Genomic DNA, 25,322 nt, shown 5'->3' with positions numbered 1-25,322 from the left:
CTTCTTCGTTTTTCTTCTTTGTTTTAACGTGCTTTTTTTCCCATTTTTTATATGGGGTAAGCACGATGCCTTCTTTTGAAGGACTTTGATTTGGCGGTGGGGTAGGCCGTAGCCTCGATCGGCTGCCCTGCCTGACATCACTTAGACCCCGGTAACGAATGTGTACATGTTTTGTACTGAATCCCCAGCTCCCTTTCTTCCAGCAGCGAGGAGAACTGGGCGGATAGGTCAACAGTTTGAGATGTGTGAGGTGTCTGTTATGTTTTTAGAAGATGTTGGAGTGGCTTTGTTTATGTGTGTATTAGTCTGTAACACCCATTTGCTCTCAGCAAACCTATCCGTTAATTACATACGTAATCCTGGGGTGTCTACACGGATAGCAAAGTGTAATCCCAGGGTGTCTACACGGATAGCAAAGTGTCCGCCTTCTCTGACTGGTCAGCTGCGGTGATTGAACCCTCGCCACAGGCCTCTATGAAGTCTGAGGTTGCTGCTCTACCAACCGAGCCATCGAGGCTCCACATTTTTAAATGCATACACTATCAAAATAATTGGTCTACACCAAAGCGGCCGTATTACCGATGGTAGACCGAGTGCCATAGGCTAGGCAGCCTATAGGCACTACCAGAATGTACTGTAACAGGTACACACAAAAACTGTTGTTAATAATATAGAAAAACAAGCCTGATCATTACAGTAAATTAATAATACAGTATTAAAAATAAGCCAAATTACTGTATGTCTGTTATCATAAAATTAAGAAAAATTTCCTAAGTTACGTTGGCACTTGGCAGCTTGTGGTATGAGCGGATGTAAACAAACCAAAGCATATCGCGGTACTAATTACATAAACGTTGTTTATGTTCAGTATTTATGGTCAATTTCATGCAGAGTCTACTGAAATAGTGTACAAAATCACTGTAAAACATCTTTCAATAAATGTTATGATACCCTAACATATTAGGACCCATGATTGGATGAAAATTCAGTGCAGAAAGCCAAAAAAATTATGATATACCTGTATAAACATGTACTTCTCCAAACGTGTGGGCTTTAAACGATTTTAAATATGCGTGGGAAGAACACTGCCAATAACGCCAGCTAGCAGCGGCCGACCGAGACTTTTTTTTTTTTTCCACAAACATCATATGATTCATCGGGTTGGATTCCGATTTGTTGTTCAAGCTCTGACGCAAAATGTACTTGACATTTCGTGTCGAAATCCAATTGTGTCGAGTTCTGGTATGGTCAAGGACCAGGGCATGTGTGACAAAACAGTAATAAATGGCAATGTGTCACATATTAAGCAATCAGCTATCATGGTAGAGATGGGTTGATTTTGAATCTTAAATACAGAACCTTTTGAGATTAATAAGCATAGCAAAGTCAAAATGAATCCATATGGTGTTTTAAAAAAATTTTTCTTTAGAGGATCATGGTTTTTATATTTGATATGTATTCTAAATGTAATTTTATTTAGTAACGAGGAGTTGTAATGATTTTTAGTAACATATACCGTATACATACCCAAGCAATGTTTCAGTAAATTATTTTTGTCACAGGTGTGTGCGCAGTATGGGAAAAGGTGAACCAGGCTCTGGATCGGGAGAAGGTGGTGGTGCTGGGGGAGTTATTAGGGATGCTGGGGGTGCTTTTGGTAAAAGAGAAGCTGCCCAAGAGGAACAATATTTTCGTAAGCTGGTTAGTAGTACAGTGAAAAAGTTTGTTCTTTTATATGAATTTCACAGCTTCTTAGAAGAGTGCATTACTGTACTCGATTATCATCATTTTTGAGCTATGGAGATAGATGAATGGAAACACTGAAGTTTAAGGTCTTTTAGGAAATTGTTCCACAGATTAGATGCAACAGCTGCTTAAATACGGTATGTATGTATATTACTGATATGGATGTAACGTGCTTTTATAGTCTGCTGTAAAATGTACTTAATGGAGTGATTTTGCAGTTTCCTTACATCATCCTTTGTGGCGCAGAAATAATGCAAGTATCCTAGTTACAAGGCATGGTAAAATTCTACTTGTTCCTACATGAATACAAACCATAGGTCTTGACATAGGAATTACCTTCAGTGCAAGCTGGAGCAGGCTGTTCTACATAACAAGGTTGTTCGGTAGTTGCACTACCAGTGGGAGAGGCAAGGGGTACCCTCACCACCTCCCTTCACTGAGTAACGTAACCACTTGCCTTACAGCCTTCATCAAGAGCAGATGCAGTCCTGTCTTTATTCCTACACAAATACAAACCCTTGGTCCTTTACATATGGGAATACTTTCGGTGAAGCTGAACTAACTGCTAAAGACTTCCAAGGCATGTGTTGGTATTACTACCAGCTGGGCAGGTGGTTGGTAACAGTGGGAAAACCACGGTACCAACTGCCCAGCTTCACGCATTCACTTTACTTTCCACCCTCGTCTGAAGCGGATGTGTTTCCCGGCTCTGCTCGGACTTTCCTGGATGCTAAAGCTTCAACCTTTTCACGGTGCGTTTGTTCCTGTTTTCATTTTGGTTTGTTCCCTTGTATATCTGTGTGTGTTTGTCATATGGATGATCTTTTACAAACCCATGATTTGGATAAGCCTGTACGCCTGATTTGCCCTAGCAAGGACAAGAGATGTGGTGCCTTACGCTGTAGTGCAGAATCTGACCCCACTCCCTTTGCTTAAAATGTCGGAAAGCGAGCAAGGACCCCCCTGATTGTACTGTTGATGACCCCTGTGATGAGTGTAGGCTTTGGTCCCCCGAGCAGTGGGATAGGTATTCTCGGAGGCCCAGATACAAACGGAAGGAATCTAAGGCGTCGGAGGGGCTGTCTTCGGCTCCTTCGACTCCGATAGTTGTTAATCCTTCTCAGTCATATCTGAGTCCCGATGGCCTTCCCTTACTGCCCCTGATGGAATGTATCTCCCTGTCCCGTGTCTGCATCCGTGGTCACAGAGGAGGCGAGATCGGTCAACCTAGCCTACACTCCTCTCAGTTTTCCCCCTCACCCAGAGTCCCTGATCCCTTGGTTAGGGCGGGGAGCCCTGCCCGCCTTTGTCTTCTTCAGGTTTGGTTTCTGTGCCGGGTTTGAGTCAGGTGTGGGAGTCGCTTGGGATGGTTGGCAACCCTGATCTTTCTTCGCTCCTCGAGCACATCAGTTCTGCTGCACAAGCAGGAGTACTACTCCCTCCCCCCACTACTCACACGGTGGATGCTTTCATGACCACCACCGTCACTGCTGTGCTGCCGAGGATTGTGGTAACTTAAGTGGGAACTCATCATGCATATGGTGCAGTTCCTACCCCTGCCATCTCAGTGTCGATGCTTGCCGGTCCGGTCTGCTCGGTCACTCCCCCGCCTCCCGGCAACGCTCTCACGCCTCCTGCCTCGCTTCCACTGTTACCCGTGCCGACTCCAGACCCCACAACGTTTCATGCGTCTCCTATTGTTCCTGCCAACGGACTTCATCCTGTTGCTCCTACTGCTGTCCCTGCCCCAGTTCCCGTCGACCCCTGGTCTGTCTTCGGTAAACTGGGAGATGCGGTCTTGTCTTTGCTTGATAAGAAGAAGAAGAAGAAGCGAACTAGTCAACCATCCCCATCTTCGTCTTCCTCTTCATCATCATCGTCCTTGTCTTCATCTTCGTCTACCTCTTCCCCTCCCTCTTCTAAGTCCAATTGGGCTAGGAAGGGGAGGGCGGTCCCTCCCCCCTCTAAGAAGACATGCTCTTCTAAGGGGGTGCAGTCCTCCCCTCGAGGAAAGACTGCTGGTTCTCTCGCTGAGAAGGACACCTCGGTAACCTCCTCAGATGGTTCGGGGGCTTCGTCCTCCCGGACTGGTTCTGTTTCGGCACCTCCCAAGTGAGCGTCGCCGAAGGCACAATCTCTTACGGGAGACCGCACAGTCTCGACTCCCGTAGCAAGTCCAAGCACGGAACAGAAGAAGGGGAAGAGCCTTCGGGCTTCTCCTCCACCCAGCCCGTCGCCCTTGCCCAAATCAGACAAAGATTCGGCGGGGAAGGTGCCCAAGGATGTCTCGTCTCCGAAGGCATCGGGAGGAACCATGAAGGGGTTCCAGCAGCCTTCTTCGTCCGTTTTGACGCCAAAGAAGGCCAGAACACGCCCGGACGATAGGGAGAGTGGCCTCCAATCGGCAGTCCGCAGCCCCGCGTTGGTCTCCTCTGCACGCCCCAATGTAGAGGCCCGTCCAGCATCGGAGCGTGGACCGGCTGTGAGGAGACCGTCCCCTGATCGTCGTGATGGTCACTCGCCTGGATGAGTAAGTCCGTCTAGGCCCTCTCACGATCCTCCACTGCGGGTTGGAGATCGTGAGGGGACTGTCGCCTCCACTGGGTATACCAGCGGACGCGACGGTAGTGTTCGCTTTGTCTCTCCCGTCCCCTCAACTTCCTTAGGATTCTCCGGGAGGAAACGGGGTCGGTAGGATTGCTGGGGCTGAGGCCCTTGGGTAGTCAACTTCAGGTGCGTCTGGCCCTCCCTTGCTCCAAGCGAGCGAGAGGTCGTATGCCTCTATCGTACAAGGCAGAGAGACATGGTCTGTCTTGGGGTCTCCAGTAGGTGGGGCCTTTCCAGGTGATTGTCTCTCGGAGGGTCCTCTTCCGAGAGATCCGGACACTCTGGACATGCAGAGGAGGGCTTTTGTCGAGGTCATTGTGCTGATCCGTCAGCACAACAGTCTGGAGGAACCACTTCCAGCTCCTTTGGAAGAATGGTCGTCCAGGTTGGAGGAGTTCTACACTTCCAAGAGGGAGCCCAAACCCTCCCTTGGTCTACCATGGTCTCCCTTGGCGGACAGTGTCCTCAAGCAAGTGAATGACTTGGTCTCCGGGCCATCATTTTCGCTTCGCTCAACTCGTTCCACCGAGCTGTTACCTCCCCCTTTCCCGAGGCAGAAGAGATACTATGTCAGGAAAAATGCATTTTACTTTTAAAAAATGCGATTTGTTCCTACACAAATACAAACCCTTGGTCCTTTACATATGGGGACTCAAAATTCGGTGGGAAGAATCTGAGTGGCGGTCTCTGAATGACTGGAAGTTCAACCGCACCTTGTGTTCTCCTGGGGTAGGAGCCTGGGGGACATGGCCACCGGACCGTGATCACCGTTGTGAGAACTGTGGTGTCACCGACCAGTCTACTAGACCGCCCTTGCTGTGACGAGGTTATGGTAGGGTTTGGTAATTCGTTGCCTTTCAGGTACACATCAGATGTAATGTCCCCTCTTTCCCCTGCAAGGCGAGGAAGGGGTTGCGGGCTAATTACCAAACCCATTCTTTATGTTGGTCCTTAGTCCCCGACGTTTCTCAATCGCCTCATGTAGCTGGGAAGGGTTCTCTAGCTTTCACCTCGTGGTGTGCTTGTTTACCTACCATAACCTCGTCACAGCAAGGGCGGTCTAGTAGACTGGTCGGTGACACCACAGTTCTCACAACGGTGATCACGGTCCAGTGGCCATGTCCTCCTGGCTCCTACCCTAGGAGAACACAAGGTGTGGTTGAACTTCCAGTCATTCAGAGACCTCCACTCAGATTCCTCCCACAGAATTTTGAGTCCCCATATGTAAAGGATCAAGGGTTTGTATTTGTGTAGTAACAAATTGCATTCTTTAAAAGTAAAATGCATTTTTCCTAACATACAAACCCAAGGTCCTTTACTCAGGTTACCCACTTCAGCCTCCCCACAGTCTGCCCTAGACCAGAAAGTAAAGTGAATGCGTGAAGCCGGGCGGTTGGTACCGTGGGTTACCCACTGTTACCAACCACCTGCCCAGCTGGTAGTAATACCAACACATGCCTTGTAAGTCTTTAACGGCCAGTTCAGCTTCGCTGAAAGTATTCCCATTTGTAAAGGACCTCGGGTTTGTATGTTGGGAAAAATGCATTTTACTTTTAAAAAATGCGATTTCTCTGCCTGAACGTTTCCTGGCTGTTCTACGTGCACTTTATCTCGGTTTGTTCCGACACGATATACAAACTGTTGTTCTTTACATTAGGAATTACTTTCGGCGTAGACTGGAAATGGCCGTTAAGCTCTTGAGCAAGGTGGTTAGGCAGTAACTACCACCAGGTGGGCAGGAATACCTGCCTGCCTGGATGTAAACATTCTAGTTTGCTTTCGGCCGTCATGCATTGCAGACGTGGTTTCGGATCTCTTTGTGTGACTGTCGTCCTTTACTCAGGTTACCCACTTCAGCCTCCCCACAATCTGCCCTAGACCAGAAAGTAAAGTGAATGCGTGAAGCCGGGCGGTTGGTACCGTGGGTTACCCACTGTTACCAACCACCTGCCCAGCTGGTAGTGATACCAACACATGCCTTGTAAGTCTTTAACAGCCAGTTCAGCTTCGCTGAAAGTATTCCCATTTGTAAAGGACCTCGGGTTTGTATGTTGGGAAAACTGCATTTTACTTTTAAAAAATGCGATTTCTCTGCCTGAACGTTTCCTGGCTGTTCTACGTGCACTTTATCTCGGTTTGTTCCGACACGATATACAAACTGTCAGTTCTTTACATTAGGAATTACTTTCGGCGTAGACTGGAAATGGCCGTTAAGCTCTTGAGCAAGGTGGTTAGGCAGTAACTACCACCAGGTGGGCAGGAATACCTGCCTGCCTGGATGTAAACATTCTAGTTTGCTTTCGGCCGTCATGCATTGCAGACGTGGTTTCGGATCTCTTTGTGTGACTGTCGTTAAGCTTTTATTATCCCGGTGGGATCTTCCTGTATTTTTGTATATATATTGTGTGTGTTTGATATTTATTAATACAAACCTACGGTTTGTGATAACCTTGCATAAGCTGTCATTCCCCTGTGCTGTGTCTTGGGTTTGACGGCCAAGGGCGTATATAGAGGGGCGTAACCGAATGGTAATGCTTCTCTTCCAGTAGCCTTTTATTTAGGATCTGAAGGCATTCCCCTGTACAATCAGAGATATTAGATTGGGATACAATATCTTTGCTCCCCTACATTGATCGGGACGTAAGAGTTCGCTTCCCTTATTGGGCTCCCGCCCTCCGTGTACAAGGGCATGACTACTTCCTTCCTAGTGCTGAGTGTTGTGTTCGCCGCCTGTGCTTAGAGAGTTGCGGTGGGGGGGAGGTAGCTGGCGTCGTCTGTAAGTTCTGCTTCCACAGTGCCCTTGGTGGCCTCCCCTCCTTCCTTATCTCTTCCTCGGTAGAGATCTCTCTCCTTTGACGAGCGAGCGAAGACCACGAAGGGGGCCTGCTGGTGGTCGGGTGACCTCTTCTAGGGGCCTCCTCTCGCTGAATAGGGCAGTTCCCCTCATAGCGAGAGGAGTCTCCCGCTTTAATCATCTTTGCTTTTTCTTTCAGGTTGACAGTGAGCATCGCAAGCACAACACTAGTTGGCTGGATATCTCAGAGGATGTCTTGCCTGAAGGAATCCCGACGTTCATTTAGTGTTGCTTCAGTATCGACCACAGTACCTGGTTGGATGACATAGTTCCACGTCAGGATCGTTCTGAATCTGTTCCTGCTGATGTGGATCAATCGCTGTCATTGCTGGCTTTCATGTATGCTGTGGTACTGCCTCTGGCTTATACCTGTGGTCCATCTACTCCTGCTGTTCCTGTGTTATGCTCCTGTTAACTTGACGACAGTCTCTGGGCGGCTCTTCATGGCCTCCTGCTGCAGCTGTCGTGATCGTTCCTGTCCCTGCTGGTGACCTTCATGTGACATTCCTGGCCATTGCTGTAGCTCTTGCCTTCCGAACTGCTTCCGTAGCTCCTGCATTGGCTCTCCTGATTGTGCCTGCCACTTCTCCAGGTGGTTGTTTCCAGGGCTGCTTCCATTGTGTTCCTGCGTAGCTGCCCTGGAGGTTACGATGTCCACCATTCTGCAGATGATGTCGGCGTGAGGGTGAAGGAAGTCACCCTGTGTAAGTGATGTTCTTGGCCATTGCGGTAGCTCCTGCCTTCTGAACCGCTGCTGTAGTGCCTGCATCGGCTGTCCTGATCATGCCTGCTGCTTCTCCTGTTGGCGGTGCCCTGGGCCACTTCCGTTGTGATCCTGCCTAGGTGCCCTGGAGGGTACAAGGTTTCGTGTCCACCATCCTGTAGATGTTGGAGTGAAGGTGAAGGAAGTTGCCCTGTGGAAGTAGCCCCCGTCTTCTTCATCTTATCTTCGATTTCATCTTCTGCTGCCTCTTCCCTTCCTCTCCCGATGTCCAAGGGGGTCCTGGGAATCGAACAGATCTCCGTCGGCCGAAGAAGAGGAAGGCTGCTTCTTTACCCTTGATGCCCTTGGACGTCTAGGGACTGCTTCTGTCCAAGGAGGCAGTGGATCTCTCGTTGGCTCTTCCAAACCTATGAAACCGATGCGCATACCCCTGGGTTTTCTGTTTCGGGAGCCCCTAAGACAGGGGGCTGCTTCGGGCGCTCGTTCACAAGCCGCTCCGAGTAGTTGAGAGTCTATGGAATATCGAGTATCCCGATCTGGCCTGGAGAGTACTCTCCCCAGCCCAGTTCAGGAGCAGTGCGAGAGAAGGGGCCGAGGCACCCAGGTGTCTCAGCTCTTCCTGCTAGCACCACAAGCGCTCCCCAAGTGCTTGCCAGTGCTCGGTCAGGTTCCCAGCCTGGTGTCTCGATCTTGTTGGTTCGAACACCAGAAGAAACAGGGAACAGATTCCCTTCGGGAGTCCTGCGGGACTTCTAAGGGACAGCTTTCCTCCGGGACACAAGTTTCTCTTGTTGGATCTTCCCACCCTCGGGCGGGAACTGATTCACGTTCTCCTGTGGGGTCTGGCGTTTTGGGGGCGGCGAGAGCGCAGCCTCTCGAGGCCATGCCCTTGTTGCCGGTCTTGGAAGTCTGCGTCTAAGACTGGTTCTGTGCCTGGCTCTTCTCGATTTCTTAGGAAACTGAAAGCAGCCACTCCCAATTTTGAGTCTCGTGGGTCGCTCGAATTCTATGAAAGTGCCGAGACACCCAGGTGTCTGGGTGCCGATACGCCAGGTGTCTCGATACTGCCCGCCAGCTGCTTTGGTTGCTTGGCCGGGTTTCATCCTTGTGTCTCGAACCTTTGGGTTCGAACATGCAGGATAGCAGGCATAGAATTCCCCTTTGAACCTTCTTCTCGAGGGGCCTCAGCCTCGAAGGAGTTTAGAGTTCAGGAAACTAGTGCTAGTTCACAGCAGATGAGTTCCGCCCTGTCCAGTTCCGATTGTGTTCGCGCGATCGGCTTGGCCCCTGGTCGCGCTTGTGAGACTGGCTCAGCTTGGCTCGCTCAGCTTGCTCGCCCCACCCAGCCCATGGCCGCACTTGTGAGACTGGCTTGGCTCGCCCCGACTGCCTCCCAGTCCACCGCATACCACCCAGCTAGGTTGCGTTCACCTGATTGGCTCGGTTCGGTGCAGCTTGGCTTGGCCCCACTCAGTTTTTTCCGAATCGGGTTCTTGGCTCTGTTTGAGTGAACTTTCTGCTCTTCCCAGGAAAGCGCTTTGCCACAGCACAAGTGCTCTTCTTCTCCCATGTGGCGGTAATCTCCTTTAGTTGATTATCGCGCACGGCCTGCCTCTCCTGCTGGTCTTACTGGCAGGACAGGTAGGGGTACTCTTTCTCCTTACCTGTTCTCTTTTCCTCTTGGTTGTTCCGAGAGGCGCGAGATGGACAAAGAGATCACTGACGAATTTGTCTTCGGAGTTCGGCTGCCTGGCGCTCTTTGGGTGTGTGTCCCCCGATTGTCTTGTAGTACAACAAGGTAGCCAAGGAGGGTATCTTGGGTTCTGTCGAGGTCTCCCTCCAAGGAGAGAGGTACAGGAGTTTCACGTTTTTTGGAGAACTTCGCACCGATTTGTCAGGGCGAGGATCCCCAGGACAGGACTGCGGCTCCCCCAATGAATAATCTTCATCACTCGCAACCCTTGCAGTTCCCTAGGACCCGAGAGTGTCGGGGGCCGCCGCAGTCCTTGCTTCCGAGAGCGTTCTCGACCAGATGAATTCTTTTCTTCGGAGAAGGAGTTTGTTCAGGTTGAGACACCAAGCTTCTCCCCTGCCTCGACAGAGTACGAATTCTTCTTGCCTCGAAGGGTCTTGCCGACTGCAGTTTTGTGGGCAATTCTGGTGCAAAGAAGAAGGACTTTGTCCCAATTCGGATCTATGGTTTTGTAAGTCCCAAGTTGGCTTGACCCTTAGGAATGAACCTTTACTTGGTTCTGCCTTTCTCTTTCAGAGATTTGCCAGATACCTCAGTAATCAAGGTTCGTACCAGGGCACTGCCTTGTCCTTTGAACAATGGTCAAGACCTTGGGGTCTTAGTCATCTCGACTCGACCTTGAGTTCAAGCCAGCCCCCCTCAGCTCCTAAGAAGTCCCAGGCTTCGGTAGAATATTGCGGAACACATAGCCGTCTTCTTCCCTTTTAGGGAAGTGACATTAAATTTTTTATTATGTAGACAGTATATCATATCATTGATTGAACTTCATATATTTATTTATTGGTCACATCACTTCATTTTATTTATCAATCATTTCCTTCATTCATAAATTCATTTACCTTAAATTTATTTTCTCTTCATTATGGCACTGAATGGCCTTCTTGGTCCCAGTGCCTTGGCTTTTGCCATAAATATCATACATCCATCCATCCACATGGCAAGAGTAAATGTAAAAATCCCAATTAGTGATTACATAAGAGATATAAACAAACATTGCAAATAAATGGCAAAATATATGGAACGAGGAACCTATAAATAATAAATTGAAACATAAAATCCAGTGTTGGAAAATGGAGCTCATCATGTCAGAGAGAGAGATGCACACAAATAATTCTGATGCGTCTGCAAATGGGCCATACTCGTTTGACACATGGACACTTGATGAACAGTCCACATGGCCCTCCTCCCAAATGCCCAGAATGCAAGGTGTTGATAACAGTCAAACGTGTGTTGTGTAACTGTCCAAAATATGATCAACAGAGAGTATCAACCCTCGGAAATAAATCAATTGGGGAAATTTTATCGGGATCTTATACATTTTCAGTCATCCCAATTTTATCATTCATGAAGAAGTGGAGCTTAATAGACAAAATATAAAGCCAAGTAAATAGTGAAAATACAGAAGCCTGTAGGGCAATTAAAAAAAAACTATGTAATTTATTGTGAATTTTAGTTTTTAATTTTTTTGAAATTTTATTTTTGTACATATAACTTACCTGGTAATTATATATATATAGCTGTAGTCTCTGACATCACGGCAGAAAATTGAAAATCGCGGCAGCGCTAATGAATGGTCACGTGATACCCCTTCCCACCGCCCTCTACAGGTGAGTGAGAGGAACCATAACCCAAACTCTTCATATGTTTCTGCCGTGTGGTACCGGTGTAGCCGGTTCAACTTAGCAGAGAATTATCGCTGATTCTTTCGTTGGACATTGTTGGTGATGTACAATTGTTTGATTTGAATCTTTGGCAGACATTGTTTGTACTTAGCTTTTTTCATCCCCGTCTTCCTTATTTAGCATTATGTCGGACACTGGTCCCTCGGTGTATAGGTTTTGTAGCAAGGGCTGCAAAACTAGATTAGGAAAATTACCATTGACCCTCATTCTGTGTGTTCGGGGTGTAGAGGACAGGTTTGTTGGTATCGTTAACCTGTGAAGAATGTAAGAATTTGTCAGGGAAGAATGGAAGATTTTAAATGCTTATCTGAGAAGGCTTCAAAAAGAGAGAGCTAGAAAAGCTTCAGCTAGGACTTCCTCTTTATCCTCCCGTGATAGTCAGGATGTATCTTTTTTGGTTATTAACCTGATATTCCTTCTAACAAATCTATCCCAGACCCGTTATTCCGAACCCGATACCGTGGCCAGTCTTAAGACGCAGATGGATGCACGTTTTAGTGTTATGCTTGCTGCCATGGAGCGGATGAGTAAGTCTTTGGTAGAGAGAAGTGCAGTGTCTTGTGATAGTGCAGTGGAGGAGCTGGCTGTTTGGCCCACTCATTTCTCCTAGGCCTGGACCTCTGTCAAACTCCCCAGCACCAGGGAGGAGGCAAGTCGAAAGCCCAAGGGAGGTGAGTGGGACCTGCCCCGAGCAGTTGGCCCCTCAAGCAGTCCTGTTGCCGCTTCCCAGGATGCAGATGTTAGCCATAGAAAAGGCACATCAAGGAGGTGTATGTCTTCGAGTATGTCGAGTGAGGATTCGCCTAAGAGAGGTTGGCGCCGTAAAGATGTCTCGAGACCATTCAAGAGGTCTAGGTTGGCATCTCCTTTGGCAGTTCCCAAGAAAAGAGTGGCGCTTCAAGATCAACCTCCTTCGTGTAGTTTTTGGGAGGAGCCCGAATGTTTTTCGCATTCTGTTGATTCGGGAGACGAGGCAGGTGTTGGAAGCGGAGACGCTTACGTAAGAAGAGAGTGGTGTCGTCTTCGCCTGTTGTTGCTGCTTCTGGCGTGATTGCTGCATCTAGTGCCACGCGCCATGCGCCATCCTTCATTTCGCCTGGCTCATCACGCCATACGCCACCCTACGATCCTCCTGGCGCCATGCGCGCCAAAAATTGTTTCTCCTGGTGACTCGTCAAGCTCCAACACCTGCGGTCTTCGTGCCTCGTTCTGTTCCGCATTCTCCTTCTTCCGCCTTGCCTCAAGATTTGTTTTTGGCGGAAATGAATAGGAAGCTTGATAGCATTCTCGGCTTTGTGGAAAAAGTGATCCTTCCGTGAACGAACTGCAAGTTAACCCGATTTCTAAGGATGCTCCTTCATCGAATGTGCGGCTTCCTACGAGCGATCCTGTGCTGCATTCTCCTAGGAAGACGAATCTTCCTCCATCTAGTTCTTGGCTCTTTCTCCGATTTCTGGTGGTGATGTTGCTTGGAATCGGGCGGAGGTACAACCAGAGAAAGAGAAGCCGTTATCGAGCTATAAGCAACTGCTTCAGTATTTTCTGGAGAATTTTCCGGATTCCTTTTCACCAGTATCCCCAGCTTCTCAGGAATCTCAATACGCTCGTGATAATAGGACAGACACTTCAGCTGGCTACCAAATTAGTTCTTTCTATTTTGGCCAAGAAAGGATTGAAGAAAATGGAGGAGTGGCTTGCAGAGAAGAGGAACAAGGGAAGACTGTGTTTTGTTTTCCCCTTCAAAATTGTCGTCTCGTCGTGGTGGTTGGTACGAGACTGGAGAATCTTTCTCGTTGGGAGTAGCTGCCTCCTCCCAAGGAGATTTCTCTAGTTTGGTAGATTCGGCCAGGAGGTCGGCTCTTAATTCAGCCAAAGTATTCTTTTCTACATCGGAATTTGATCACCTCTGCAAGAATGCTTTTAAGATTTTGGAAGTTATAAGTTTCCTCGATTGGTCGGTTGGAGCTCTTGGAAGGAAACTAAAAGCTTGCGCCCTTCAGGACGATCAGTTCGCTTCCTGTCCGGCGTGTTAGCTTGCATCGACAGGAGCATTAGAGATGCGGCTATGGAACTCTCTTCCGTGGTTACGTTAGGTATTCTCAAGAAACATGAACTATGGTGTTCTTTCACCACTAAAGGTGTGTCTCGGTCCCAGAAGTCAGCTTTGTTGTTCGCTCCTTTAGATAGGAAACATCTTTTCCCGAGGGAAATAGTATCTGAGATCGCTTCGACTCTTCAACAGAGGGCAACTCAAGACTTGCTGGCACAGTCCACCAAGAAGCCTAAACCGTTGCCTTCAACAGTTGCTCGCCCGACAACGTTGGCGGAGAAATCTCAAGGTCGGCCCTTTCGTGGAAGAGCCCTGCTAAATCGTTTCCCAGATCGAGAGGGAGAGGAGGTTTTGTACCTAAAGTGATCAAACCCTCCGACAAGAAGTGAGCGCCTCCCTTCACTCACCAGTAGGAGCCAGACTGTCAGCTTTCTGGACAGTCTGGGAAGAAAGGGAACAGAACCTTGGACAGTCTCGGTATTAAAGGAAGGCTATTCAATTCCATTCTTGAAGGACCCTCCTTTGTCCAGGGAACCAGTGGTCTTAATGGCTTATTCTCTAGACTCAGAGAAATGTTGTGCTCTAGAGAAAGAAGTGTCAGCTTTGCTAGAGAAAGAAGCAATAGAGAAAGTTCTCCCCCCTTTCTCCCCAGGATTTTACAATCGTCTCTTTGTAGTACCAAAGGCGTCAGGAGGCTGGAGGCCAGTTCTAGATGTGAGTGCTTTGAACCTGTTTGTGAAGAAGACAAAGTTTGTGATGGAAACCACTCAATCAATGCTGTCATCCCTTCTTCCAGGAGATTGGATGGTATCCATCGACCTCCAGGATGCGTATTTCCACATCCCAATCCATCCTGCTTGAGAAAGTTCCTTCGCTTTGTGTTCAGGGCGAAGTGTTTCAGTTCAGAGCAATGTGCTTGGCCTCTCGACGGCCCCCAGGTTTTCACCAGAGTTTTGTCATCAGTGGCGAAGTGGCTACATCTGTTGGGGATCAGAACAGTTTTTATTTAGACGATTGGCTCCTGCGTGCGAAGACAGAAGGAAAGGTGTGTGAAGGATTTGGAAAAGACTCTTCATCTAACCGAAGAATTGGGACTTCTGGTAAATTGGCAGAAGTCACATCTGGTGCCATCTCAAGAATTAATCTATTTGGGAGTTCAGATGAACTCAGTAGTTTTCAGGCTTCTCTGTCGGTGGAGAGGGTAGAGTCGTGCCTGTTGAAAGTCGAGATTTTCTGAAGAAGACCCAGTGCTCGCCAGAGTGGATGAGCCGTCTGGGAAGTTGTCTTCCGCAGAACCGTTTGTGAGTTTGGGGAGACTACATCTAAGGCCCCTTCAGTTCTTTTTAAGAGAAGTCTGGGACAGGAAGAAGAGCCCGGACTCGTTTGTTTTTCAAATCTCAGAGGAGATAAAGGCAGACCTCAGTTGGTGGAACTCTCCAGAGAAACTTCAGGAAGGAATTTCACTGTTCCAAAGAACCCCAACCTCATCTTGTGTGCAGGACGCTTCAGATCTAGGATGGGGAGCCACGTTAGGCAAGTTGGAAACAGCAGGCCGATGGAAGGGAGAACAACCGGTGGCACATCAATCTGAAGGAATTAAAGGCCATTCATTTAGCCCTTTTAGAATTTTTCGAAGGTGGTAAGGAACCAGGCAGTGATTGTCCAATCAGACAATACAACAGCTCTCGCATACATAAAAAAGCAAGGAGGGACCACTGCGTTCTCGCTATACCTGGTAGCGAGAGATCTTCTGTTATGGGCGAAAACGAACCAAACGGCGTTGATGACAAGGTTCATTCCAGGAAAGCTCAATGTGAGGGCAGACGAGCTAAGCAGGAGCTTTCAAGTACTCTCAACAGAGTGGATCTTAAATCAGAAGTTTGCCTCCAACTGTGGAATCTATGGGGTCGTCCTCTCATAGATCTGTTTGCCACCAAGAAGACAACTCAACTGCCTCTTTATTGCTCTCCAGTGCCGGACGAGGGGCAGTCTTCGTGGATGCAATGCTGATGGACTGGTCAGGTCTGGACCTTTACGCCTTTCCTCCGTTCAAGATGTTGAGAGCAGTTCTAACAAAAAATGTTGTCCCACAAGGACATCGCGCATGGCGCTGGTTGCTCCGTTTTGGCCATCAAGGGAATGGTTCCCGGACTTGATAAGTCTTCGTAGACTTCCGAGGCTTTTACCACCGAGAGTAGATCTACTCAGACAGCCTCACTTCCGAAGATTTCACGGAGGTCTATCCGCTCTTCAGCTAACTGCGTTCAGACTGTCTCTAACGTTGCCTCAGAGCTCAGAGGTTTTTCAAGGAAGGTCTCTAGAGTCATCGCTAGAGCTCGTAGACAGTCCTCCACAGCAGTTTATCAAGCTAAGTGGTCAGTCTTCAGAGAGTGGTGTAGGAAGACTGGCACATCATCTTCTAAGACCACTTTAGAAGAGATCGCAGACTTCCTCCTGTATCTGAGTGTGGAGAGGAAGCTGTCTTTCGTCGATCAAGGGCTACAGAGCAATGCTTTTCGACAGTCTTTAGGCATAAGGGCCTGGATATTTCAAATGACAAGGACTTGTCAGATCTTATCAGATCGTTTGAAACATCCAAGAATTCCAGAGAGATTGGTTTCCTGGAATTTGGATGTGGTCTTGAAATGGCTTGTGGGCAGTAAGTTTGAGCCATTATCGTCTTGCTCTTTCAGAGACCTTACGAGGAAGACAATCTTCTTGGTAGCTCTGGCTACAGCAAGGAGAGTCAGTGAGTTGCATGCCTAGATAAGAGAATTGGGTTTTCTAGGGGTAAGGCAGTCTGTTCTTCATTGTTGAGTTTTTGGCAAAGAATGAGACTCCGTCTAAGCCTTGGCCGAGATCCTTTCGATCCCTGGTCTCTCGGATTTGGTGGGACCAGATGAAGAAGAAAGACTTTTATACCCAGTAAGAGCATTAAAAGTATATTTCAAAAGGACTCAAGCAGTGAGAGGTCCTTCTCCTAATCTTTGGTGTTCTGTGAGGGATCCGAGTAGGCCTCTTTCGAAGAATGCTCTTTCCTTCTTTTTGAGAGACCTGATTGTAGAAGCTCACAACCAGGTAGAAGACGTGCAGCTTCAAATTTCTAAAGTTAAAGCACATGAGGTGAGAGCGGTCTCAACCTCGTTGGCATATAGGAGGAATCTTTCCTTAGATTCAATTATTCAAGCTACATTTTGGAAATGTAGGTCAGTGTTCGCGTCTCATTATTTGAGAGAGATTGAGACAATATATGATGGATGCAGTGCGTTGGGACCGTTTGTGGTGACTGCACGGTGTTGGGTAAGGGAATAAAGGAAGTCGATCCTTCCTTGTGATGCTTTCTCTTGCTTAAGGTTAGCGTTGTTGTTTTCTGGGATGTCTGGGGTACATTGTGACTAGGAGTACCCAACAGTCTTACATTTTGGGTAATATTTTTAAGGTACAGGTTATTGGTGACACCCCTTGTTCTATGTGTTTTTCGTGTGCTGCACCTGGGCAGGGGCATTTATTTGGTTGGTTATCATGCATAGTCCACAGTGAGCCCTCGACTGGCATGTAGCCCTCTAGCACTTAACCCTCAGGTCTATATACTTAGTTGGTGCAAGTTGAGGATAGCAGATTAGAGGCAGTATCCATCAAATCAGCTACCTCAACAGGTAAGGAACCATCATTGTGTTTTTATTTTCACAATTGTCTAGACTTTTTCATATTAGCTGCCATGGCCCCTCCATCAAGGTGCCAATCAGCTATATATATAATTACCAGGTAAGTTATATGTACAAAAATGTATTTTTATAATAAAATGAGGTTTTGTACATACTTACCTGGTAATTATATAATCAAAGCCCACCCTCCTCCCCTCTCATGGGCAGGTATGGCATAAACATATGAAGAGTTTGGGTTATGGTTCCTCTCACTCACCTGTAGAGGGCGGTGGGAAGGGGTATCACGTGACCATTCATTAGCGCTGCCGCGATTTTCAATTTTCTGCCGTGACGTCAGAGACTACAGCTATATATATAATTACCAGGTAAGTATGTACAAAACCTCATTTTATTATAAAAATACATTTTCTTTTTCAACTTTAATTTTTTTTTTATGCATGGAAACGAGCAAATGTATTTATCGTATACATGTGTTTCAGAGTATAAGCATGTTCATTATACAGTTTTTTCTTTTAAACTTCATTTTCATTTATTCACTACCACGCGAATGACCTATTTGGTCCCAGTTCTAGGCCTATGTCCTAGACCTGGTATTTCATCCTAATCCTTCGGGCCAGCCCTATGAGGGCTGATAATCAGCTCAGTGATCTAGTTAAACTATTTTAATAATAATATTAATAAAATCCTAAGAAGGTGCTTTCTTCCTCCTCCAAGAAGGCAGTGAAAGAGATTGAAGACTGGCTCTCAACGAAGAGAGAGCAGGGTAAAGTGACTTTAGGCCAGCCTCCCTCTAATCTGGTCAAAGGGAAATATCAGCCATACATCACCGGGGAAGCCCCCTCTGGGAGTTGCTGCCTCCTCCCAAGGGGACATCTCTGGCCTTATTGACTCTTATCATCAGTCAGCCTTCGCTTCGTCCAAAGTTTTCTTCCCTTCCTTGGAACTGGACCATCTCGTTAAGAACTTCTTCCAGGTTTTTGAAGTACTAAGTTTTCTGGATTGGACAGTGGGAGCCCTTGCAAAGAAGATCGAGGACTTCAAGGCTTAGACAAGCTCTTCGCAGTAGACGTGTTCAGTGTTCTTTCTTGCGCTGACAAAGCCATCAGGGATGGCTCTTCAGAACTCATGGCTCTTTATGCTTTCGGAGTTCTTAAAAAGAGAACATTGGTGCTCCTTCACCACAAGAGAAGTCACTTCTTCGCAGATATCTGCCTTGTTATTTTCTCCATTGGATTCTTCTCACCTTTTTCCCCAGTCGAACGCGGAAGAGATCGCATCACATCCCCAGAAGAAATCCACTGAAGACCTGCTAGCTGTCTTCTGAATGCCCCAAGAGTTCTTTGTCATCTTTGTTTATTCCCAAGATGATCTCTCCACTGCAACAGCATCCCTTTCGTGGGAATAAGCCCAAATTGCAAGTTGGATCTCGCTGTAACCTCCGGGTCCAATCTAGATCCTTTAAGAAGAGCTCCTCCTCCAAGCTGCCGTCCAAGAAGTGAACCAGTAGTCCTTCATGTCCCAGTAGGAGCCAGGCTTCTCCTTTTTTGGGAGAAGTGGGATCGCAGGGGAGCAGATCAGTGAATTATCAAAGTATTAAAGGAGGGCCACTGCGTCTCGTTCTTGGTGAACCCTCCATTAGTTACCTCTCCCATCGTTTTGACGGCCTACTCAAGAGACTCAGAGAAATGTTTGGACCTTTCGAAGGACGTACATTCCCAGGGCTTCTACAATTGTCTGTTTGTAGCCCCCAAAACGTCGGGCGGTTGGAGACTGGTCCTAGACATAAGCTCTTTCAATTTCTTCATAAGGAAGATGAAGTTCAAGATGGAGATGAATTGGTCAGTCATGGCTTCCATTCACCCAGGTGATTGGATGATCATGCTGGGTATTTAAGATGCGTACTTCCATGTCCCCATCCATCCGATGTCCAGGAAGTATCTCAGGTTCGTCTTCCAGGGGAAAGTCTTTCAGTTTCGGCCCCTCTGCTTCGGTCTCTCCACAGCTCCTCAAGTATTCTCCTGAGTCCTCTCCCCTCTTGCCAAATGGCTCCACCCAGTCAGCATCAACATCAGCCTTTACCTGGATGATAGGCTTCTTCTATCTCCTTCGAAGGTGAAGTGCACGAAGGACCTTCAGACAACTCTCCAACTTTCTCAAGATCTAGGAATTTCTTTTAAATCTCCAGAAGTCCCAGTTAGCCCCAACATAGGAGATTCTTTATTTGGGGATGATTCTCAACTCTTGGAATTTTCAGGTTTTCCATCCCCCAAGAGAATCGTAAAATACCTCCAGACAGTTCTCAGTTTCCTCATCCTTTCGTCGTGTTCAGCCTGTCAGTGGATGAGCTTTCTGGGAACTCTTGTCATCTATCGAGACCTTGATTAAGTTGGGCAGATTGCACACGAGAGTTCTCCAGTTCTCCTCAAAGCCAACTGGGACAGGAAGACTCAACCAGACTCTGTCGTCTTTCCCATCATTCAGAAAATAAAATCGCACCTCCAGTGGTGGCTGTCCAAAGGAAGACTTTCGTAGGGAAGATCTTTTCACCCTCCAACCAAGCCCTGACCTAGACTTCTACTCAGACGCCTCAGATCTAGGCTGGGGAGCCCTTCTAGGGGGTCAGGAGGTTTCCGGGACGTGGTCCCCGGGGTAAAGCAATCTTCATATCAATGTAAAGGAGCTGAAGGCCATTCATCTAGGTCTCCAGCATTTCTCAACCTCAGCTCGCAACAAGACAGTGGTCGTTCATGTGGACAGCACCACCGCTCTGTCATATATCAGGAAACGGGGCACTCTTTCCTTTTCCCTCTGCCAGACTGCAAGGGCCCTTCTACTTTAGGCGCACCAAAATAAAGTGACACTGGTCACTCGCTTCATTCAGGGGAAATTAAATGTCCTGGCGGACGAGTTGAACCATTGGAAGCAGGTCCTTCCTACAGAGTGGACCTTGGACCACCGGATCTGTGTCAACCTTTGGAGATTGTGGGTCAAACTGTCTTTAGACCTGTTTGCCACCCCAAGAAACAATCGCCTTCCTTTCGTCTACTCTCCAGCCCCAGATCCCCTGGCATGGGTGATGGACGCCATGCTCCTAGACTGGTCAGGCCTGAACCTTAATGCCTTCCCACCCTTCAGTTTGGTGAGGGAAGTCCTGAACAAGTTCGTGTCGCACCGCAATGTCTCAGTGGCACTCGTAGCTCTGTTCTGGCCCATCTTCTGGTAGACTTCCCGAGGCTGCTTCTCCTCAAACAATCTCACTTTGAGAGATACCACCAAGGGTTGTCCACTCTCACTCTTACAGGCTTGAGGCTGTCAGGAAACTTGTTAGAGCGATAGGTTTTTCAAGGGCAGCTGCAGAAGCTATTGCAAAGTGCTTGCAACATCTACCAGTCAAAGTGGACAGTGTTCCATCGATGGTGCCTCAGACATCACATCTTGTCTTCTGAGACATCTTTAGCCAAGATTGTGGATTTTATCCTATACTTGAGGACCTCTAGGAGTCTGTCCTCGTCCACCATTAAAGGACACCAGACGATTCTTACCTCGGTTTTTAAATATAGAGGTATGGCTCTTTCATCTAACCAGGATCATAATGACCTCATTAAACCATTCGACACTTCAAAGTAGAAGAAATCTGATCTAGTGTCTTGGAACGTGGATGTAGTCCCTAAGTGGCTTACGGGTCCTCCTTTCGAGCCACTTGGTTCCTCTTCCCTCAAGAACCTTATGTGGAAGACCCTCTTTCTAGTAGCCCTGGATATGGCCAAACATGTAGTGAATTGCACGCTGTTGACAAGAGGGTAAGCTTCTCCCAAGGGGATGTAGTGTGCTCTTTCACCTTAGGCTTCTTAGCTAAGAATGAGGATCCTTCTAAGCCTTGGCCTTGCTCCTTCTACATTAGGAATTTAACGGAAATCTTTGGCTCGGATGAAGAGGAGAGGGTTCTTTGCCCAGTCAGACCCCTGAGGTACTATCTGCATAGGACTGAGAAGATCAGAAGACCTGCTAGCACCCTCTAGTGTTCTGTCAAGAATCCATCTCGTCCTCTTTCTAAGAATGCCCTATCATTCTTTATTAGAGACCTGATCTTTGAAGTGCATTCCCAGATTCACAAAGACCTTTTCCTCTGATCAAAGTTAGAACTCATGAAGTCAGAGCAGTGGCTAGCTCTCTGGCCTTCAAGCACAATCCATCCTTCTCGTCCATTCTTCAGTTGACCTTTTAGAGGTGCAAATCGATCTTTGCATCTCTTTATTTGAAAGAAGTGGAATCAGTGTGTGAAAACTGCACTACCCTCGGACCTTTATCAGTGGATGGGCATGTTATTGGGGGAAAAAGTATAGAAGAGATTTTGTCTCTCTTCTGTCTCTTCGCCTTGACGTAGGGTGTTGAGTTTTTGGGGAGCTGGGGGTACTTTGTATCTGGAGTGCCCACCAGTCCTTTGGATGGGTAGTGGTTCGGTGTGTCAGGATGGGTGACAGCATTATCTGGTTGTTTGTTTGTGGTAATGCGCCCAGGGCAAGGGCAACTTTTTTCTGCATGCATCTTGTCAGCAATCAGGCATATCCTCCGTTGCAAGACTTCTACTGATGCAGAGGCGACTTTCGGCTCAACCGCTGCAACACAACAGGTTAAGATGAGCACCAGCCAGAGGCAGTATTCACCTGTAGTAGCTCTCTTACCAGTTAACCCTTAAACGCCGAGCCTCTATTTACAAAAACGTCTCCCGTATGCCAGCGGCGCTCGGGAGTTAGCGCTTAAGCGGAAAAAAGTTTTTAAAAATCACAGCACGCTTAGTTTTTAAGATTAAGAGTTCATTTTTGCTTTTTTTGTCATTGCCTGATGTTTAGTATGCAACCATCAGAAATGAAAAAATATCATTATCCTATAAATATTGAAATATATGACCGAAAAAAAATTTTCATATATAATTTTATACAAATCGCGCTGTGAGCAAAACGGTTAAAGCTAACGGGTTATTTATTTTTTTTTTGTATTGGACACTAAATTGCGATGATTTTGGTATATAACAAATTGTAAAATGATCAAAGCAACACAGAGAAAATATTATCACAAAATGATGCATGAATTTGTGAACGTATGGACGTAAAAAATGTTTTTTTCAAAAAATTCACCATAAATCTAAATATTGTGCTAGAGACTTCCCCTTTGTTGAAAAAATTGAAGCTAATTGATTGAATATTACTAGACTGTCAGTGTTTTAGATTACAATTGTAGTTTTGACCATTTCGGTCGAGTTAAAGGACCTGAAAGTAGAATTTTTTTATTTATCGTGATTTATATGAAAATATTTCAAAACTGATAAAAGCTACAACCATGAGTTATTTTCTGTTGTATTGTACATGAAATTGCACACATTTTCATATATAAAAGTTTATGTAACGACTAATATAAACGTGCAAACATTTCGACAACGTGATGAAAGAACTTCTGAGATGTTCTGCCGAAGTTATCAAAGGACGCATTTACGGAAAATGTTTTTTAAAAAATTCACCATAAATCAAAATATTGTGCTAGAGACTTCCAATTTATTGCAAATGAAGGTAAATGATTGAATATTACTAGAATGTAAGAGTTTTATTTACAATTGCATTTTTCGACCATTTCGTCGAGTTAAAGTTGATCGAAGGTTGAAATTTTGGCAGATATCGTGATTTATGTGAAAATATTTCAAAACTGATAAAAGCTACAACCATGAGCTATTTTCTGTTGTATTCTACATGAAATTGCGCACATTTTCATATATAAAAATTTATGTAACGACTAATGTAAAACGATGCAAACATTACGACAACGTGACGAAAGAATTTCTGAGATGTTCGGCCGAGTTATTGAATATAACTAGAATGTAAGAGTTTTAGCTTATAAGTGCATTTTTTTACCATTTCGGTCGAGTTAAATTTGACTGAAGGTTGAAATTTTGGCAGTTATCATGATTTATATGAAAATATTTCAAAACTGATAAAAGCTACAACCATGAGTTATTTTCTGTTGTATTCTACATGAAATTGCACACATTTCCACATATAAAACTTTATGTAATGACTAATATAAAACGGTGCAAACATTACGACAACGTGACTAAAGAATTTCTGGCGGACGTAAGAAAAAGTTTTTTTCAAAAATTCACCATAAATCGAAATATTGTGCTAGAGACTTCCAATTTGTTGCAAAATGAAGGTAAATGATTGAATATTACTAGAATGTAAGAGTTTTTAGTTTACAATTGCGTTTTTTACCATTTCGGTCGAAGTCAAAGTTGACCGAAGGTTGAAATTTTGGCAGTTATCGTGGTTTATATGAAAATATTTCCAAACTGATAAAAGCTACAACTATGGGTTGTATGTTGCTGTATTTTACATGAAATTGCACACATTTTTATATATAAAACTTTATGTAACGGCTAATATAAAACAGTGCAAAACTTACGACAAAATGACGAAAAGAATTTCTGAAATTTTCGCCGAAAGTTACACGGGGCGTAAGCAAAAGTTTTTTCAAAAATTCACCATAAATCGAAATATTGTGCTAGAGACTTCCAATTTGTTGCAAAATGAAGGTAAATGATTGAATATTACTAGAATGTAAGAGTTTTAGCTTACAATTGTGTTTTTCGACCATTTCGGTCGAGTCAAAGTTGACCGAAGGTTGAAGTTTTTTGTAGTCGACGTACGGTACATCCACTCGGCACCCAACAGACAATTTTAGTCGACGTATGATAAGTCCAGTCGGCGTTTAAGGGTTAAGGAAGCGACAAGCATTGTTTCAGTGCTAGCCATCCTTTCTTGTTCAAATCATTACCACACTTAATGTTTTGAAGTAGAATTGTCCATTCATCCCACTCCCCTATCAAAGTGGGATTCAGCTGAGTAATTACTTGGCAAGTTACTTTGGCTATATAAAAATTACATTTTTACAATAAAATGAAGTTTATATACTTACCAAGTAATTACTGAATCGGAGCCCTCCCTCCCTCCCCTTTTTTCATGGACTTTGCAGCAATAAAATAGAATGACACCATTGGCTGTGAGTCACTTCCAACTGACACATTACTGTGTATTTTGAATTTAGCATGCCATGCAAGCGTAACTGTTAGCTAAGTAATTACTTGGTAAGTATATATAAAATTTTATTTAAAAAAAAATGTCATTTCAAATGCTTCTGAAACATTTGGTTAGTGTTGGGGTCCTCTATAGGCTGGTTACTATTTGTTACAGCAACTTCAATGGCTGTTGCCTTGTGTTTGTTAACAGGGTTTTGTGGTTGGTACTTTCCTTTATAGTAGTAGGAATCCTTTCCATTTTGGCATTTTTCACACCAAACACCTCTTGTTCTTGTACACTGTGGACTCATGCACAGCCTGCGTCTGTGCACCGGTGGCTCTTGTAACAGTTCTGTAATTTATTCCTTTACTGGACTGATATATGTATGGTACAACCAGTTTCAAACATCTAACTGACCTGGTAGTTTTATATATATAGCTTAAGTCCCTGACGTGTGGCAGAATTTCAAAAACTTCGGCAACGCCCGATCGGGTAGTCAGGTGGTCCACCTGTGCGCCCTCTACCCAGGTAACTGGAACCATTCTACATATTCCTCAGATCTTCCTGCCCCATAACGGTGACATCGTTAGAATTTCATTCGCAGCCTGTGTTTTTCAGTTATTTGGTGAAGTACACTTTGGCTTTGGCTTTCGCCGCTTTTGGATTTTTCTTTGGATTATTCTTAGACCTTTTAGATACTGGGATTGGTTTGAACCTCTGCTTGTGTTTTGGATCTCTCTCTGATTTTTTTCAACATGTCTGACTCTTCATCGAGTGTAAGAATGTGTGTGAGGGGATGTAAGACTAGACTTCCTAAAGCCTCTTTGGATCCCCATCAAATATGTGTAAAATGTAGAGGTAAGAGTTGTGAATTGACGATAGATGTGAGGAATGTTTGGGTCTGTCTGAAAGAGAATGGTTAGATTACAACCGGTATGTGAGAAAACTTGAAGAGACTGGCTCAGAAGAGCCAAGAGTTCTATATCTCTCACTTCAAGGGACAGTCAAAGGGTTAGATATTTCCTTGCCCCATTCTAACAATCCAATTGACCCTTCCAGTAGCGGTAATTTCTAACTCCCTTCTAATACAGGTAATAAAGAACCAACTCTTCAGGATATGATGGCGGCCATTCAAACCCTAGGAAAACGGGGGCAGAATCCCTTGCAGAAGACAGGG

The 25,322-nt window shown here is 45.9% G+C and overlaps 1 protein-coding gene across 2 annotated transcripts in view; it reads left to right on the top strand.

Moving 5' to 3' along the window:
* LOC136840983 (ATPase inhibitor mai-2, mitochondrial-like) overlaps window positions 1-25,322 on the top strand; it is a 57,298-nt gene that overhangs the window by 11,835 nt on the left and 20,141 nt on the right. For both annotated transcript variants that reach the window (XM_067107995.1, XM_067107996.1), the window contains exon 2: window positions 1,563-1,701. In XM_067107995.1, the coding sequence (XP_066964096.1) occupies window positions 1,563-1,701 (139 nt within the window). The remainder of the gene's footprint in view (window positions 1-1,562; window positions 1,702-25,322) is intronic.

Source organism: Macrobrachium rosenbergii, chromosome 8 (genome assembly GCF_040412425.1).
Source record: "Macrobrachium rosenbergii isolate ZJJX-2024 chromosome 8, ASM4041242v1, whole genome shotgun sequence".
Classification (NCBI taxonomy): Eukaryota; Metazoa; Arthropoda; class Malacostraca; order Decapoda; family Palaemonidae; genus Macrobrachium; species Macrobrachium rosenbergii.
Note: the sequence above shows the minus strand (reverse complement) of the source record. Positions and strands in the feature narration are given on the sequence as shown.